The sequence below is a fragment of the Theropithecus gelada genome, chromosome 5, assembly GCF_003255815.1.
Source record: "Theropithecus gelada isolate Dixy chromosome 5, Tgel_1.0, whole genome shotgun sequence".
Classification (NCBI taxonomy): Eukaryota; Metazoa; Chordata; class Mammalia; order Primates; family Cercopithecidae; genus Theropithecus; species Theropithecus gelada.
Window position 1 is genome coordinate 12,482,135 of NC_037672.1, and position 19,604 is coordinate 12,501,738.

Consider the following 19,604-nt stretch of genomic DNA (forward strand, 5'->3'; position numbering starts at 1 on the left):
TAGACACCTTAAGAAATCAATACTACTGAATAAAAACCTAAGCAATGTTATATTTAAATTGTAATAAGACAATCTTGCAGTTTAAGAATTATAAAGTGCAACATTTGATTTTGGGGAGGAGACTAAAAATATACACCTTTTATAATAAAGTGATTATTATTAGAGACATATAAAGGGGGATACTAAAATGAAAAAATATTATAATAAGCATTCACAATGCTGTAATGAGGCCTCCCTACCCCCACCCAAAACTTTAATATGTGGGAAAAATACCTTTGTGTCATGTGGCTCAGTTTCAGAACACTGCCTTTGTGCTGTTTCTATTCTGGAATCCAGGACATCTGGATTATCATCTGTAAATCAGTTTAGACAGAATCACAAATGAACAAAAGCTAAATGAAAAATGAAATACATAGTTCTATTTTAAGACTGTTTGAGCCTTCTTTCTTAGGCCTGTGATACAGAGAAGCCAAAAGTTACTCTATATTTATAATATCATGTGATATGAGCACTGAACACTTGCCTTTTGCCCTGGCAAAGTAAAAATAAAACAAAACACAAAAATCCCCATATGTTCACATGACACCAATGAAGTAGTGGGTTCTGTGGGAAGGGCTTAGTGTATAGTTTCCAGAGATACTTTAACTTTCTAAATGAGTTACCACGTAAGAGGTATAGCATAGTAATTGAGACCATGGGCTTTGGAATCAGATTTATGTGGTGAAGATAAAATCGTAATGTTTCAGAACCTTAATCTCTTTATTTATAAGATGACAACAACACCTAACTTATAAGTTTATTGTAAAGATTAAATGGGAATGTGTATAATATACCATAGATAGTACCTGAATACATCAGGAACTCATTAAATTGCTACCAAATAATATAAAATATAAATATTTCATTCTTCACTCTTCATTCTTTCTCATGTAGTCATTCAATAAGTATTGAACTTCTCCTTTATGTCAAGTATTAAGGGTCAGTGCACTGTTCAACATGATAGTCACTAACCACAAGTGGCTACTGAAATATAAAATAATTTAAAAACAATTAAAAATTCAGTCTTTTGTTTCCACTGACCACTCTCAAGTGCTCAACAGTGACATGTGGCTAGTAGCTTCTGTATTAGACAAAATGAATGTACAACACTTCTATTACTGTTGTTCTACTAGAGGGCACCATTACAGACAATGAGAAAATCAATAGTATGAAGCACAGAAGGCGTGTTAGAGGCACTTTGGGACTAAAGTGCTTCACTAGCTCTGTAGGGCATCTGCTTATGATACAAAATACAGACTGCAGCGGCACCTGGCTGGGCCCCGGGGTGTGGTTCCAGAGAGAGTCTATCTTTGAGATCCAGGGGTTGGGTCTTCTGCAGGAAACAATCTAGTTTCTAGACTGAGGTCCAGAAAGGACCCTGGAGTTATCAAGCCAGTCTAGAAACAAATTAGCCTCAAGACTTGTGAAGTAGACAGTTACTATCCTCAAAAATTCTCTATGTTTTTGGCTCACTCTTTTGGATATAAAAATAATATGATTTTTCACAGATGTCTAAAACAGAAACATATATAAATACCCAGTTCATCTTCTGAAGAGAGATAATGCTTCTTTCTTTTTCTTTTAGGCATATGCCTTTCTTCCTCTTCAACCTGAAATTAAGAATGACTACATCAAAGGCCATAGAATCTTGATTCAAATAAACTGAAATGGGGGCACACTGTATTAGTTTCTAACCTTTGGAATAAGTTGATATACACATTTTTAAAAAATCTAGAACACTTGGCCGGGCGCGGTGGTTCACGCCTGTAATCCCAGCACTCTGGGAAGCCGAGGCGGGTGGATCACGAGGTCAGGAGATCAAGACCATCCTAGCCAACATGGTGAAAAACCATCTCTACTAAAAATAGAGAAAAAAATTAGCCAGGCATGGTGGTGGGCGCCTGTAGTCCCAGCTACTTGGAGGCTGAGGCAGGAGAATGGTGTGAACCCGGGAGGCGGAGCTTGCAGTGAGCAGCGTTCATGCCACTGCACTCCAGCCTGGGCGACAGAGCAAGACTCCATCTCAAAAAAAAAAAAAAAAAAAAAAAAAAAATCTAGAACACTTGATATTTAGATTTGGATTAGAATAATTTTGTAAGCTTTAGTCTTTTTTCTGGGTTTGAATGTAAATTCATACAAAACATGCTATTTCTAGCTACATACTGTATTTCAATAATTCTAAAACACATGTTTAAAAAATTATTTATCATTTCACTATCTCTGTAGTCAAGCTATATATATCTTACAACTGATGGCATGTCATAATTAGTAGTATTTTTCTGCTTAGTGGCTGATTAAACATGGACTTCTTATGGTTGATGAAAGGTGCATGAAAAACCATTCTGACTGTACAACATGGGCACTTCCAGACAGTCCTGAGAACTGCTATTTGCCTAAACATTGAAAGGGCATATACAGGTAAAAGTGACATGTGGAACTCTCAGTATACCCATTAATATTTGATTTATACAAAGAAGTAAAGCCTTTCTAAAGCCCTTCTTTGTGCACAGTGAAAATATTATGTATAAAATATCAAACACTTGAGTTTATTAAAACGCACCTCTTTAGGATCTGCCTCAACACTGTGACTGCTTATGGCTTCTGCGTTGTCTTTTCTATCACTGGGTATCTCTGAGTAATAAATACAAAAAAGAAAAAAAAATTTTAAATATTTTTATATTCCAATACTTATTGTAGGTGTGTGTTAGGGGGCTGGGAGAAAACTGAGTGAGTAACTTTACTGAGTACCAGCTATATACAAGGCATTGTGGTAGATAGTTCACAAATGATTTTTGATGGGATCCTCCACACAACTCCGTCAGTTAAGTTCTCTTTCTTCCTCCACTTGTAGATGTGAGGGAACGGGGTTCAAGGAGGTCAGTAACATGTCGGGGGTAACAACACTGGACTTTACACAGAAGACTTCAAGGCCCTTCCCCCCAGTTTGTGTAGCAACACAGTATTAAGAAGCATCAATGAAAACAATGAATCACTGCATCATAATCATCAGGCTAACAAACATTCACCAGTCAAACAATACCAAATACAGGAGATGGTATGGAGTGACAACTGGTACACTACTTGGGGTCAATTTAGCACATGCAGTAAAGTTGAAGAGGTGCCTATAACTGAGCAATTCCATACCCAGAAATACAAGTACACTACATATACACTGGGAAAGGTAGGAGAACATACACAGTAGCACTCTTTGTAATTGGGAAAAGCTTCAAAATACCTACATGTGCAAAATAATGTACAAATGAAGCAAAAAATACTAACTGTGGTATATTCGAAAGCAATGAAAATAATTAGAGTTAACACAAATCAACAGAACAAAATCTCAAACTGCTGAATGAGCAAATAAGGTGGGGAGGGTTTATGTAATGTGAGACCACATATTTATCTAACGAAGGCAACATATGTTACATGTTGTTTATGGACCTATATATAACTAATGCATAATAGTGGTTCCTTTTGGAGTGGGATTAAAGGGAAAGAGATTGGGATTGGGAAGGGGTAAATGAGGATTCCACCATAACTAATATTTTTTAAAAGGTATGTGAAGCAAATATACTAAATTGTAAGATAGGGCAAAACGAAGTTAGGGGTCACATGGGTGTTTATTACCACTTTACTTTTGTTTGAAATATGGTATATGTTATAAAAATAACTGTATAAGTAAATAAGCCTCTTTTCCCACTCTTACAATAGAAAATTAACAAAATTAGTAAGCATCAAGAAAATTCTATGTTCTGTTTGAGAAGGGAATTATCTGTCCAGAGTTGGCAGCCTGCACAGGTTGTATGGCCACCAGACCTCACCCCTGGGAGAAGACCCACAAAAATGTGACATCCTTGATATGCCACCATCCTAAACTGTCTGTCAGAAGTTAACACATTTCACAGTTGGGTACTTGCAATCCACAGGGGACTATGTGTTTTGTATTCATGTTGGATTGAGTCAACTGTGAGATTAATGGCAAAGTTCTAGTAGCTATTTAAAGTGAGACATCACTTTTAAGCTCTATGGCTTGGAAGAAGTCACCTGGCCTAAGACTCGTTTTCCTCAACTACAGGAGTGATGCTGTTAACTATCACTTTACTGAATTACTATGAATTAAATGAGAGAAAAATATGTAAAATAATTAACACAAGGCCTGGTATACAGACCACACTCAATAAATGGCAACTATAATTAATATTAAATCTATGGCTATGAAATTCATTAACTTACCTCCTTTGTTATAAGATTTGCTATGAATTTCTTCATTTGTTCTGAAGTCTGAATTTTCAACCTAAATATATAATATAAAAGATATTTATGGATAGTCTCACAAAAAATTTAAAGGCTAAAAGAGAGAGGAGAGAAGGTAATTCACATAACTTGGCTATTTGTACAAATGCCAACAGGAATTGGGGTACATATTCTTTTTAATTTCACCCAGAAGCTCAGAAGCATGCAGCATCTTCTTTTTGAAAAGGTTTCAGTTTAACAAATTATTGTGCTTATTCTTCCTGTCCTTAAAGCAGCCAATGGCAAATGAGTAAGAATAAATAAGAGAAATATCCTATAATATCCTAAGTCCTGGTCACAGGCTTTTGTACACATTTGGAAAGGACATTTATGCTCGACTGGGGAAAAGATAGCTGTTGGTGGACTCGGGGGACTGAGGTAGGATGGAGAACATGCCACCTGGCTCGGTAAGCTTCAACCCCATTTAAAGTCTTTTTAACTTTTAAAATTTATTTTATTAAAAAAAAATTATTTTTAGAGACAGGGTCTTGCTATGTTGCCCAGGTTGGACCCAAACTCCTGGGCTCAAGTGATCCTCCCACCTCAACTTCCTCAGTAGCTGGGACTACAGGCCATGCCACTGTGCCCAGTCAAAATATTTTTAACTCTTGGATGGCAAACTTGAACCACACCAAGTGGTGCTTTTCTCTTTCTTCTTATTCAGCATATGGTGTATGAATTTCTAGCTACAAAATAGGGTGGTTGATGAGTAAGTACTCTGATTCCACGGTTCACTGATAGTACCCCAATTCCTCTAGGGGCATTGGAAAGAATGCAGTTGTCTGCACATTTGGAAACATTTTATAAAATGTTCACTCCTGGTACAATACGAGGTTCCTTATAAATACATTAAGACAGAAAGCCCAAAAGAAGACTTTCAAGAATGAAAGGGATTATGAGAGCCACATCTGGGAAAAAAAATACAGACACATAGCAGTTACAGGTTAGTATGTTGAGAAAAGTTGTCTAAAAACATAAAGTGAAATTTAATTCTCAAACTAAAATCTATTTTGTCTATAGCACCAGGATGATTTAAGACATCAAAATCCAATTTTCAATCCTGTTATAATAATAAACAATAGAAAGTTCAGAGTTCTTTGTCAGTGAGTATAGGTGAACATGGAAAAGAGCTAGTGAAAGATGCTGTCAGGATGCCGAACTCAAATGAAGAGTACATTACCAAATGCCTCCTGGCTCCTACAGAAATATACACGTAACCCCTCCAGATGGCTCCTCCTCAATAGCTCTCCAAAAAATAAAAAAAAAAAATCCAATAACCACAAAAATCAAAATCATTACAGTGACTTACATTTAGTGATTCATTCACTAACACAGGCTCCTTCTGGAGTTCAGCTGTTCAAAAACAAAAATGAGATGTAAAGAAACTGAGTATCGTTTCTGAAATGTAGAGAAATAAATTTGAAGACTTTTAGGATGGGGAACCTATCCTATGTCACCAAGTGGCTTAGTTGCCTTCATAAATTATAACATTCTGACCACTTATTTCCCACAATCAATCCATGTTGTACTACCAGAAAATACTACCAGAAAAAGACAACAGAAATTAATGTTGACTGCATTTTTATAATAATAGCAGTGGTATATTAAATCGCTATTTAATTTATGATTTAACTATGTTGGTGATCTGAAGCTTAGAAAAAAAGTAAAAGACCTTAATGTAGCTGTTAAGCTGCAGTATAACACTGGTTCATTTAAAATAATAGCGTCAAATGAAAAGTTAGATCCTATCCCCTCAAACAGCAATGGTCTGTTTATATTCTTTGGAAACATGAAGTACAAAGTCTACTGTTTCTACTCAACAATGACAGAACACACATTTTTCTTTTAAACAACTTCCTTTTACGTAAGTAGATCTCTTACTGAACTGTACCTAAACACAGTAAAGCTATCTGAAATATAGCTGTGGGAACAATGGACTTCAGAATCCAAAAATGTTAGCTTCTTGACAATTAACAAATGAGACGTTGATTATTTGTAGTATAAAACACCCATGCACATTTTAACTAATGTATCTGTCCAAGTTTTGAATAGATTAGTCATCTTCAGGGTTTTAACATGCCAGCATAAATGACTTACTAAGTCTTGGTGTGGTCTTCGAGGACTGGCTGACACTTCTTACAAGACTTCGAGACCCTTTCAGATGGTTTTGTGTAAGAAGGTCCTCAACTGCTCCCACTCCCCAAACCTCCCCAGATAAGTCATGGGTGAGATTTATATGCACTATTCACTTAATCTGAATCACTCCGCATCTACTGCCCTTCTCTTTGCCTTGTACACCTAATGCATACCTACTCATTACTCAATATTTAGCCCCAAATGAGTAACAAGCACTTATAAAAATTCAAAATGTATACAGGTTAAGCATCCCAAATTAAAAAATGAGAACTCTGAAATGCTCCAAAAATCTGAAATTCTTTGAGTGCCAACATGACTCTCAAAGGAAAGGCTCGCTGGAACTTTCAGACTGAATTTTTAGATATGGGATGCTCAATGAGGTGTAATGCACATATTCCTAAATCCTAAGAAATCTTAAATTCTAAATACTTCTGATCCCAAACCTTTTGGATTAGGGATACTCAACCTGCATATTCTTTGACCCTCCCTCCCCCAATCTAATTTTATGAAAATACCTGGTAAAACACATGTAGTGATATGCATTATGGAAGTTTGTTGCAGCCCTGTAACAGTAGAAACCCTGAGACCACTAAAATATCTAAAACTGGTATTAGGGACGATTATTTAGCTATTAAAACAAAGAAGTGGATCTGTATATGCTGGTAAAGTAATGATGGGTGCCTGCAATATATGGTCCAGTGAAAAAAAATTCTAGAACAATATAATTTTATTGTACTGAAGGTGGTTACTCATAGGGAGTGGGAAACATTTTATGCATTTCTGTATATCTTACTTTCTATAATTAAAGGAGAGGGGTGAAGGAAGAGACTGATTGAGCCAACACAAGTCTTCCCTGAGGTCTTACATCAGGGAAGCTGACTCCCACAGTCAAGTAAGTATCTTCATTATAGTACCTTATTTGCAGGTTGATTTCAGTGAATGACTTATTTCCATCTGTCATTTCCATGTTGATTTCCCTAGTACTCACAGGTAGCAGACTTGATGTTTGTCAGGGAAATAATTTAAAGAGCCAATCCAACTACAGTAGACATTACAGTTGCCTTCCTGGCATCTTTCCCAAGAGCCCAGACTGTGGTCTGGAATACCAAGTGGATCCAGGAACACAGCACCTGACTTAAGTCAACTAGTAAGCTACATTCCTCTGGTCACAGTAATTAGCTTACAACCAAAATCACCCTGACTGTTTATTCCACTTGACTTGCATGGACATTTTAACATTGTGGAAAAAAATGGGGGACCGGCTTAAATTTGGTCACATACTCTATAGTTCCTAGTACTTAAAAAAAATATTGTGGGAATCAGAAGAAAATACGCAATCATGTTTGCAATACAAATTAGAAATAATTCCTCACTGTCACAGTTCTTCTCATTTCCATTTCCTTAAGCCAGTATGGTCCAGCCTCTCTGGGGAATTCCTGAGGCTTTCCGTCAAGGAATTCACAAGGGCCAAACTAACATTATTTGTTTTACAGACTCATGAGTGCTCAATGGAATTTTCCACAGGCCAAGATGTACCCATAATTATTTGAAAAGGCTACTAAAACCCAACCATCGGCTGGGTGCGGTGGCTCACGCCTGTAATCCCAGCACTTTGGGAGGCCAAGGCGGGTGGATCACAAGGTCAGGAGATCGAGACCCATCCTGGCCAATATGGTGAAACCCCGTCTCTGCTAAAAATACAAAAATTAGCTGGGCATGGTGGTGTGTGCCTGTAATCCCAGCTACTCAGGAGGCTGAGGCAGGAGAATAGCTTGAACCAGAGAGTCGGAGGTTGCAGTGAGCCGAGATTGCGCCACTGTACTCCAACCTGGCAACAGAGTGAGACTCCGTCTCAAACAAAACAAAACAAAAAACAAAACAAAACAAAACTAAAACAAAACAAAACAAAAACAAAAACCCAACCATCTATCTGTAATGTTGGATTTTCTTCATTTACTTTAACCAAAACAATAAATAGCAACAGGACTGAATGTGAAAACAGATATGAGAAACTGCTGTTTTTTATTAAGCCAGACTTAAAGGGATTTGCAAAAATGCAAAACAAGGTCACTTTTATCACTTAATTGTGTTGTTTTGGAAAATCTAGCTATTTTTCATGAAAATAGAGTTGTTAACTTATAGTGAGTTAATTACATTGAATTAATAGTGACTTAATATTTACTTTTCTCAATTTTAATTGCCTATTTGGCAAATGTCAACAGGTATAAGCCATATAACAAAATCTCTTTGGGGTTGTCGCTAATTTTTCAGTAAGTTTTGGTCCTTGAGACCAAAACATTTAAGAGCTCCTGCCTTTATCTTTTCTGATACTGAGGCTCTCCCTTAAAATCTGTAGTCCACAATGAAGAATGTTGCACAGAGAGACTGAGAAGAGGTTATATAAGCTGAGAGTAGTTTCTGTGCAGCCACTGGGGCAAAAGCCTGAGCAAGAGACAAGAGCAAATGGTGTAAAGTGGGTCCTTAGGCTCAGACTAGCCTTTTGGAAGTGAGCTGCAATAGTGTCTGGAGACAGGCAGGGGTATGGAGAAACACTGCTGGGATAGAGCAAGTGTTTGCTCCAAAACAACTTTCGTTTTGCATTATTATTTGGAGGTAATCAGATTTAAACAATTACCCTATGTAATGTTGATTGACATTTCATGAGGAAAAGTGTATGTTAAAAATAAGATAGTAAAGAATTCTCCCTAATCTATTTTAAAAAGTGAGAGGCAAATTAATATAGACTGTATGTTATTATGCATCAACTATTGATTTTTAGAAAGGTAAAACCACATGCAAGGCAAAAACAAAAACAATGTCGACAACCACTCTAAGGAGCTCACCTGTTCCACTTGGCTTTCCCCCACACAGACTTTCTGGTGGTGCCAGAATTTCACGATTTTTCTCTTCCTCTGAAGGCACATAAGCCTAAAAAATCCAAAGCACCGTACAAATAAGTTAACTGGGGTTTTAACAAGAAGACTAACCTCAAGTGAATTAAACAAAAAACCCTAGCATCCTGAAACAATATAAAAGCCTACTTTTAAGAGTACACAACACTTAAAAATAAATACATCAAACTTTAAAAACCAAGCAAGTAAAAAAATCAATTTAATTTTGTATTTCATCCATCAATGGGTCTTCTATTGCTTTAAAGGTAAAACCCCCAACTCAGCACACCACACAGGACTCTTCCTGATGGGCTCCCACTGCCTTCCAGGCTTAAGTCTCACCACAGCTCACCGTGAACCACTGCAGTGCCTGAGACACACCACGTGCCCTCCTGTCTCTGAGTCTAGAACACAACATTCTCTTTGCTTGGAAGGCTCTTTCTTTCTCTTCTGGGAAATTTCCACTCTACTTTCAAAATTCTATTTCAGTGTCCTCCTTGCAAGCCCTCCTGTCTGCCTGCCCCTTGCTCCTATTGGGCAAGTTGTGTTTCCTCTGTGGTGTTCATAACCCCCATGTTCACTGCCGTCTTGTCACATATACTTGGATGGTGCCTTGAGATCAGGCTAGAAAGAGGATATGGAGACTAAATTGTGTAAGCACCAAAGCCATGCTTAAAAAAAAAAAAAAAAAAAAAAAAAAGCAGATTTTATTCTAAGCATGATGGGAAGCCACCAAAAATTTTAAGCAGAGCTATGACAGGGCCTAAGTTATGTTTCTAAAGACTACCTGCAGTGTGAATCACACTGGAGGAGGGCTGGAGCAAAATAAGCCTAATGGAGAGGCTACTGAAGTAGTGGCTTAGCCTAAGGTGGTGACTGTAGAAACAGAAATAGATGGACTCATGTTATATTTTGGAAATGGAACCTGTAAGAAATGGCGATAAATCAAATGTGGGATGACGGAGAAACCTACGGTGACTCTTGTGTTTCTGGCTTGAGTAAATGGAACTGATGATGGCACTATTTACTAAGATTACTGAGGTTCTTAACTTTCTCCCCCACAGGATATGACAATAACACAACTAAGTGTCATAAGTACAATGAGAACAGGAGCTATATATCACATAAGTATAAATATGTGTATATGTGATGAAACAGTATTTAATCACTTACAGTTCAGCACAGCTGAATTATAAGCCATACCTCCATTTTCAAGTTGGCTTTCAGTTCCAATCCTCCCAAAACATTCAATGGAGACTCTTCATTGCCTAATAAAATTCAAGCCATTTAGTACAATTTAAGAATTTGCTTGCAAAATACATCCGGGGTCAAAAGTAATGGAATGTGGTTATCTGACATGCCGTGCCACCTTCCTTTTCTGGTTTATTTTGCTGTCAGTAGAAAATGACCAAAAGGAATATGTTGTATAAAAAGAATCTGGATGAAAGGCAGGGATTACTTGCTCATTTTGGGTGAGTGAAATTCTTGTTTGCACAGTAAGATAACTGCCCAGAAAGAATGACAAAAGTATTATCTGTGGAGACATCTTCATTTCCAAGTATTTTTCTGCAGCGATCTCCATCAATTTTGTCCTTAAAAATATTCTGAGTCACTAAGGTCTATTCTCAGTAAAGGTGACTTATTAACAGATTCACTTTACTTGCTTCACATTGAACACAAATATTGAACACAAAGTTAAACTGTGAGGTAGACAAAAAGAAAATAAAATTTTGTCAGGTGGAGAGATTCTACTCTGGTCTTGCCTCTTTCCTATATCCTTCTGTAGATTGTGTAGAAGCTTCTGTAGAAACCCTTCTATTTTCACTTCTTCAGGAAAAAAAGAGGGATGAGTAATTGTAGCAATGATTGAGTCATAAAAACTTCTGAAGCATTCAATTTACTCTAGGCTAAATTCAACAGAAACTTGTAAAGTTACTTGTTCCAACCCTTGGAGCATTTCTTAAACTCTCCTAAGTCTCTGTAATGAACAAGACTAAATCTATTGGCCTCAGTTTCCTGAGACTGGGTTAGCTGATGGCTAAGGTCTGTTTCAGTTAAAAGTCCAGGATGCTACAATTTATACAGTCAGAGTGGAAAAGAATTCCTCTGCCCCTTCAAGTCCAGCGCATAAGGACCCTTTGGTTCTTACAGCATCCTGTGCTTAATACCATTCTAGGCAATTGTCACGCTTTAAAGTGTCACTGTCCACTTAAAGTATCTGAAGTTGGATGGTGTAAGGCATGACTGATATAATATCCTTGAAAGTCATTAACTATTTCTAACAGACCAGCACTGTCCAAAATCTATCAGCAGGGAAAAATGTTTCCTTTCACTTTCAAATATATTCTAAACTAGAAACTCATTTCACCTGAAAAATAGGCTCAGTTAAAAAGAATAATGTGCTCCCTTGATTCAAAGGAACCAGCAGACTGAACAAATACATACTGCAAACCTCTAATCAGATGAGGGTTGGAATCATGTTTGCCTTTGTATTGTGATCCCATCTTATTATCCCCATTTTATACAAGAAATGGAGGCTCGGAAGCTTTTTTTCTTCTAAAAGTCACCCGAGGACCATCAACGCTATTTAAATTTTCTGACCGTATTTCCTCATTTGTAAAATGAGGGTGGTAAAAAAGATATATATTGCTTTCATTGGGTTGTGGTAGGGTACTCTTCCTTTTGATTGACAAGAAACCTGTAGGTCAAAGAGGTTTAGTAAGTTGCAGCAGTCATGTAAATAACATGTGGACTTCCCATGCCTCAGCCTCCTGCTTTTTCTCTCCCCACACATGAGAAATGGGCCAAAGGTTTTAAACTTTTAAACACAAGTACCTTTTAGAGAAGTTTGACCTTCAAGTTTGATGAGTTATTTTGCAACATTATGATATGAGAAAAAAATTTATAGATATTTCATCTTTCTGGAACCAAAACCATCTTTTGGAAGACTGTCCTAAACGCACTCTGTTGTACAATCATCCTTGTAAAATGTTAAAATTTGCAATTAGGTACAGATTCTCACCTATGTCACACACATTTTCTTCAGAAGACACAGTAACCATTACATCTCCTTCCTCAGGGAATGATTTCCTTGTGCTGTTACCATCTCCTGTTTTCTCAGCAGATGCTTGATCAGTCCATTTGCCACTATAATCACTCCTTACAGTCAAGTCCTGCTCACATTTAGGAGCTAACAGAGCTACACTGTAGGTAGCTGGAAGGATCATTGTGTGGGAAGGAGCAATTTTTGATTCTTGGCCAGTAATACATTTGGTGGTACCAGTTTTCAAGCTGTCTTCAGGCCCCTGTTGCTCAGGAGGAAGAAAGGAATGCTCAGCCGCTGTGCCTTGGACAGGTGGCATGTCATCAGCTTTTATAGCACCGGTATTTACTGCTGCCAAATAGTGAACACTGACAGAGGGATCCTTAACCATCTGCCCAGACGTCTGTTCTGGTCCTCTCAGGTGGGCAGGTGAGTTAGCATTCCCCTCTAAGCCCCTTCCTGCTGAATAACTTGCTGTGCTACTGCCCCCTGCTGTCCCTGTCTCTGGGCTCTTATCTTCTTTCTGAAGGGAGTTCAACAATACATTCTTCTCTTCTGCATTTATGAGGTGTGAAGTGCTCTCTTGCTCTCCTCTTCCTACAAATGGTCCTACTTCGGGGCACTCCTTGCCATACTTCTCTTCCTTTTCTGCACAAACAGCACTTGGATGGCCTTGCCCTGCAGAGGGTTTGTGGACTGATGGCAAGTTGTGCCCCTCCTCAGTGCTCACGGTCAACACGGGACCTGGTTCTTTGCCTTCCCTGACTGGCCCAGGACACCAACAGTTATTCTCAGCAATTAGGCTGGGCATGGGGACCTTGTGCTTGCTCACTTCTGTGGCTGACAGGTCACCATTTCCTTCTGGGTTGTCTGCAGTCAGCTGGTTCTCTTCATGTCTGTCGATGCTGGCAGAAATTGGCACACATTCTGCTGTGCTGGTGGAGATGATGGCAGCATCGCTCAAGTCTTCCACTCTTGTGATGGTCAGCCGATCTTCATCCTGGAGGACAGCACCAATCATGACTGCTTCACACCCTTCAGAGGTGCTTGTGGAAATCATGGCAGTGTCACCCATCTCCTCTGCTGGTGTGACTGAGGCGTGGCCTTCCTCCTGAGGGACAGCACTGGACACTGGGCCCTCACAGTCTTCCACCGAGCTCGTGGAGATGATGGCACTCCCGTCTTTTTCTTCCATGACTGTACCAGCTCGCTCATTTTCACTTTCAACGAGTACACCGGAAACAGAAGCCTCACATTCTTCTGCTATGCTAGTGGAAATGAGAGCACATTCATCCTTCTCCTCCTTGCTGGTTGAGGCAAGAGGACTTTCAGCTTCTGGGGATGCACTGGGCATAGGCCCCTCAAAGTCAGCGGTGCTTATCAAGACTGGACCTGTAGCCCTTTCTTCCACTGCTGCAGCAAGTGGCTGGAGACTTTCAGCACACTTGATGGTTGTTGCACTGGAGATAGGCACTTCAAATTCTTCCCCTATGCTTGTGGAAATCATGGCACACTCATCTTTCTCTTCATTTCTACTGACAGTGAGTTGGCTGTTATCTCCTGAGACTGCACTGGGCATGGGGGCTTCAAATTCTTCTGTGTTTACTCTGGTACCTTCCATGTTTTCTTCAGTTCTCAGAGCATTTGAGTGACCTCCTTCCACATCTGTAATTGCGCTTACCTGAGGGGTGTAATCATTTGTGGTACTGGTGGAAATCATCAAGCCTTTGCGTTGATCCTTACCCCCAGCTAAGCTATTCTGGTTGGTAATATCATCACTGGCTGTAGTTGCCATGAGACCATCACACTCTTCATTTTCTACAGAGGTGATGATGTCCTCATCTTCTTTTTCACTTGGTGATGTGTGGGCAACTTCACATTCTGGGACTTCACCAGATATAAGAATATCGTAACTACCCCCCACCAGGCCAGTGGAAATAGTGGTATCTTCAACTTTTTCGAGCTGACTGTCACTTTGATCAGATGCAGCACTAGTCATAGGACCCTCACAACCTCCTGGAACTGGTGTCACTTCATCCTTTCCTGAGACTGCACTGGTCACACTGCTTTCTACAATCCCTTTTGCACTGGAGCAGATATCTGTGTCTTTATTTTCTTCCTCTGTGCCACTCATGCTGTCAACATTATTTTCATTTGCATTCATGATGGCAGCTCCAGCCTCAGCTTCCACATGCTCTACCACAGTACCAATCTGACTGTCCCCTTCTGCACTTTCACAAATCAATACCCCTTCACTTTCTTCTCCTAACCCTGTACAAGTTGAAGCATGCCCAATTTCATTTCCTCTTCCAGTACTAGTCACAACACCCTCCCCTTCCTCGTCTTCCTCTTTTGCGCCTGTGCTAGTCACAATGCCTTCATCATCACAAGGACCAGCAGCAACTAATGGTACATTAGTGCCTTCTTTGGCTACTGTGCTGTCCATCGCACTCTCTCCATTTTCTTCCGATTCAGAACTTATAGCAAAACCTTCACTGCTATCTTCTGAACCTGTGCAACTTGCTGGCCCCTCTCCATCTTCTGTTATTCCCGTGCTGGTGACTGCACTCTCACCTTCTGTACCATCATTCACAGAACCATCTCCTTCTTGACTGGCACTTGTTCCTGGTGGTGCATCATTATCTCCCAGGGCAACACCTGCACCTGTAACCATGCGTTCCTCCCGGGGCCCTGCTCTGGTTACTGAGCAGATCACAAAGTTATCACTTCTGCCTTCTGCTCCTGTACATGTCACAGTGCCCTCTGTTTCTTTTTTGGGACCCATTCTCATATTTCCCTGGGAGCCATCCACCTCTTCACTGCTTATAGATCCTGCTCTTATTTCTGTCCCAGCACTTGTAACTGCTCCATCACTTTCAACTTCACTAATAAAAGTAATAGTTCCTTCAACTATTTCTGAGTCTCTACTTGAAGAACCATCACATTTTTCTTCAGAGCCTGCACTGGTTACAGCATCATCCTTTTCCTCTGTCACAACGCTATTTACATTGGCTTCGATTTTAACTGCATGTACAGCCAGCAGGTCTGCTGCTCTGTCCTCAGATTCAGCCACAGCACATTCCCCACTTTCCCCTTCCTTAGTGCTTGTGAGGAAGGTTTCACTTTCAGCAAATCCTTCTGTGACAACAGCCCCGCCTTCTTCAGCTGCAGCAAAAACAGTGCATTCACTGGCTTCTGCACCAACATGAAGAGGATTATTTCTGGAATGTGTTCCTATAATGAGGCCTTCATCTGCCTCAATGCTGGTGCAGGGTAAAGCCACCTCACTCTCTCTTGTTTCTGAAGAAGTAGTTGTGGCAGGCCCAGCCTTCACTGGACTTAAGGTGACATCTTTGTCCTTCCCTTCAGTACTAGTGGCAACAGAAGTCTTTTCTGCTCTCCCAGGCCCAGTTGCCACATCCTCAGTTTGTCCATTCCTTTGGTGCAAAACAGAGGGTGCAGAGCCACTTCCAGCACTGGTGTCTACCTCACTGTTTTCATTCCTTCTTTCAACATCAATTGATATGTCTTTCACTTTACCTGGGCCTCTTTTATGCTTAAGTTTGACAGGTTCAGCATATTTTTCTGTACTCATGCCTACAACATGATCAACAGCAATGCCATCCTTCTTGCCATTCTCTACTGTTGCTTTAACTGTCTGCTTTAAATTGGGCTCTGCATTTAAGTCACTTTCTTTCTTGGCCATGTCCACTAAACCACCTTCTTTGGTAACATTCTCATTTTCCACAATCATGCCCGTTAACTTGCTTGCAAGAGGCATGATTACCTTTCCTTGTTTACCATCCAATAAAGTAGGCTGGTGACCTTCCGGAATGTGTCTTTTGCTAGCAATGCTTGCTTTTGCTGGTGTATCTACTGTGAAACCTTCACCACCTTCTTTGCTGTCACTTGTCTTAAGGACTTCTGATTCCCTAACAGTCAGACTTTGATTAGAGAGAGCAGAGTGATCTACAGGGGAGGTGCTGGCTGTGCCACCTTCTAAAACAGTTCTTTTGTCAAACACAGGAACTACATCTGGATCATAAGATTCCCTCAGAGGCACAACAGTCACTAAACTTAAGGATGGAGAGGAGTCTAAATTTGTGGAATGTTCAAGAGCAGCATCTCCTTGAGCAACATGTTCTTCAGCAGCTGTGTTTTTCAAATTCTTCTGTACCCTATCATTTTCTGATGGGGCACTCAGTAACATTCTATGAACAGTTTCAGAATCTATATTCACTTCATTAGTTCCTCTATGAATGGGTTCTTTCTCCCCAGGGTTGAGTTTGGACACTGCACTTTGGATATGCATTTTCTTGGTCAGGGTGCTTCTATGGTCGGTATGCTTTTCAGAATTACTATTAACTCCTGTTCCACGGCCTGGCTTATAAGCTGGAGCTGTTGTTTTTGAATCTGCTGTGCAAGTTCTCAATTCGTCCTTTAGAACTGTGGCAGAAGTTTTTTGTTTCATATTTTCAGAGTCAATGTCTTCCTGAGAATTATTATTGCGGCTGTCTTGGGTTTTAGATACTTCAAACACATTTTCAACACCTGGCTCAAAATCAATTTCCATTGGCTCTTGTTCAGGGATCAATGTCGTATCACCACTCTTTTTTGGTCTCTGAAGGGAAGAACCGCTGGGAGTGCTCAAAGTGTTTGCTGCTAGCTTTTCTTCTCCTTTAGTCATTTCTTGTGACAAGCTTCCTCTCCGATTTTCACACAATCTTCTACTTAATTTCTTTTCCATGAGTGAACTATTACCTCTGGCCTTTTCATGATTACTGTCAATTTCTTTACCATCCTTGTCATCTGCCTTATTTTCTTCCTTCTTTTTTATGTCTTTACTACTATGTTTCAAGCTTCTGCTTTTGTGGCCATCTGACAACTTTCTCTCAAGCCTAGTGGAAGTGGAGTCTTTATCACTCTTATATTTCTCCTTTGCTAATGGTAACTTGGTTCTGTGACTAGAATCCTTCTGTGTACTATGTGCTGAAGAAGAAGCAGCCTCTAATGCAGGTTCAACACCAGTTTCTTCAAAAGGTTTGTCTTCAACTTTAGACTTTCGCTGTTTTTCTGAGTCATTTTCTTCAGTGTTCTTCTCCTTGTCTGGTTTTGGAATGGTTGCCTGTTTTGTGACACCTTCTTGTAATTCTGTTTCTCCAACTTTTAACTGTTTGCCTTGACTTTTTGATTTAGACTTCAACGTAAGTTTCTCTTCTAACAAGCTCTTTGTTCGTCGTTTCTCCTTGTGAACAAACTCTTCTGGTTTCAAATTACTATCCATGTTAGTGGAGTCCATATCACATTTATCTTCCGAATAACTTTCACTTCTTCTCTGTAATGTGATACCATGTTGCTTGGAACCCAGAGAATCTTTCTGAATTTTAGAATCACTTGACCTTCTTGATTTGTGCTCTGCCTTAGTTTTTTCGGCTGACAAGCGTCTCTCTTTTTTGTTGTTTTCTTTACGAACATTCTCATCTGTTTTTATAATATATTCAGAAACTGGCTTTCCATCTTTGCCTAATACTGATAATTTCCTTTCATTCCTATGTTTACTTTTTCGTTCGGCTTTATCATCTGAAGAAAGCTTTGTTTGTTGACTTTGCTTTTGAATATTCTCCTCTACCTTTAAACCTTTCTCAGAAGAGTGAAGCTCAGTCTCATCACCTGTTTTATGCATACAATCACCTTTATATTTATGTTTCACAGGCAATTTGTCTTCCGATGGAGTTTTCTCTCTTTCAGGCTTCTCCTTGGAGGATTTCACCTCTTTCTTAAGTAGGCTTTTCAAATGTGGTGTTTCAGAATCATCTTTCTTTAGATGTTTTTCATTTTTAGGTACGCTTTTCTGTTTCTGGGGCTCTTCGGTGCAAATTTCTGCACGTTCTACTTGCCTTTTTGCATCTCTTGTGTCAGTCTCTTCCTGTGCCCCCTCCATGATAATAGGGGTAGATGTCCGTCTTTTATGTTCTCTTTCTACTCTGGATTCATTTTTGTTTTCATCAACTACATGCAAAGACTCTGAAAGTCTCCGGGCAGGTTTACTTGGTTCACTTTTTGCATGAACATGCTTCAGCTCTTTTGAAGAAGACATTTTTTCCTTTTCACAATGCTGAAAGAAAACAAAGATTAAAATATGAGAACTACCAAAATCAATTTTTAGATTCAAATGTAACATTTGGGTGCACTTAATATGTTGAGTGCTGTCACATATGTAACATCTCACTTAATTCTTGCAAGCAGCCTGTGTAGGTGTCAAAAACTCACCTGATTTTAAAAAATAGATATTATTAACTTGATTTTAAAAAGCTAAATTCCTCAAAGAACTAACAGGAGTTTACAACAACCACATTTCACAATAAAAAAACTAATTCTAAACAATATGAACACAATTTTATGAGATTATTTCTCATAGAGATTTATCACAAAATAAAGTTAAATACTTAAAAATATGCCATTAAACCATCAGGAAATTGAAGCTCAGCATAATTCTATAACTTGACACTCAGGCCTCAAGTAGGTGTGTTAGAAATGAGTTTAGATGGCCGGGCGCGGTGGCTCAAGCCTGTAATCCCAGCACTTTGGGAGGCCGAGACGGGCGGATCACGAGGTCAGGAGATCGAGACCATCCTGGCTGACACGGTGAAACCCCGTCTCTACTAAAAAATACAAAAACTTAGCCGGGCGAGGTGGCGGGCGCCTGTAGTCCCAGCTACTCGGGAGGCTGAGGCAGGAGAATGGCGTAAACCCGGGAGGCGGAGCTTGCAGTGAGCTGAGATCCGGCCACTGCACTCCAGCCTGGGCGAAAGAGAGAGACCCCCTCTCAAAAAAAAAAAAAAAAAAAAAAAAAAAAAAAAGAAATGAGTTTAGATTATTTCATTCCATGTCTAGTACTCCTTCCAGTATACCACAGGCACTGATTTGTCTATGAATTCTTCAATTCTGAATCACTAGAGCTCACTAATGCTCAGTACTCAATAATAAATACAAGCTAAATAAATGACAGTCCAATGTCCTTTACAGTCAAAAACATAATACATGAAGGCAATTTAAAATTGAAATACACTGAAATATAGATTTCCTATAGTTTGATTTAGAAACCTGAAATATGTATGGAAACCTCATGAATTTAGGCTACTTGTACAACATTCTATACACGAAGCTTCAAATGTATGCAATAACTCATAGTAATCATATCA

General features: G+C 39.4%; 1 protein-coding gene across 1 annotated transcript in view; it reads right to left on the minus strand.

Annotated features, from left to right (window-relative positions):
* The window catches only part of BOD1L1 (biorientation of chromosomes in cell division 1 like 1), a 59,954-nt gene that overhangs the window by 17,893 nt on the left and 22,457 nt on the right, over positions 1-19,604 (minus strand). Inside the window, exons 10-17 of the mRNA XM_025386231.1 lie at positions 12,382-18,517; positions 10,563-10,627; positions 9,312-9,396; positions 5,642-5,685; positions 4,273-4,333; positions 2,600-2,670; positions 1,577-1,649; positions 274-353 (exon numbers count right to left, since the gene is read on the minus strand). Coding sequence (XP_025242016.1) covers positions 274-353; positions 1,577-1,649; positions 2,600-2,670; positions 4,273-4,333; positions 5,642-5,685; positions 9,312-9,396; positions 10,563-10,627; positions 12,382-18,517 — 6,615 coding nt within the window. The remainder of the gene's footprint in view (positions 1-273; positions 354-1,576; positions 1,650-2,599; positions 2,671-4,272; positions 4,334-5,641; positions 5,686-9,311; positions 9,397-10,562; positions 10,628-12,381; positions 18,518-19,604) is intronic.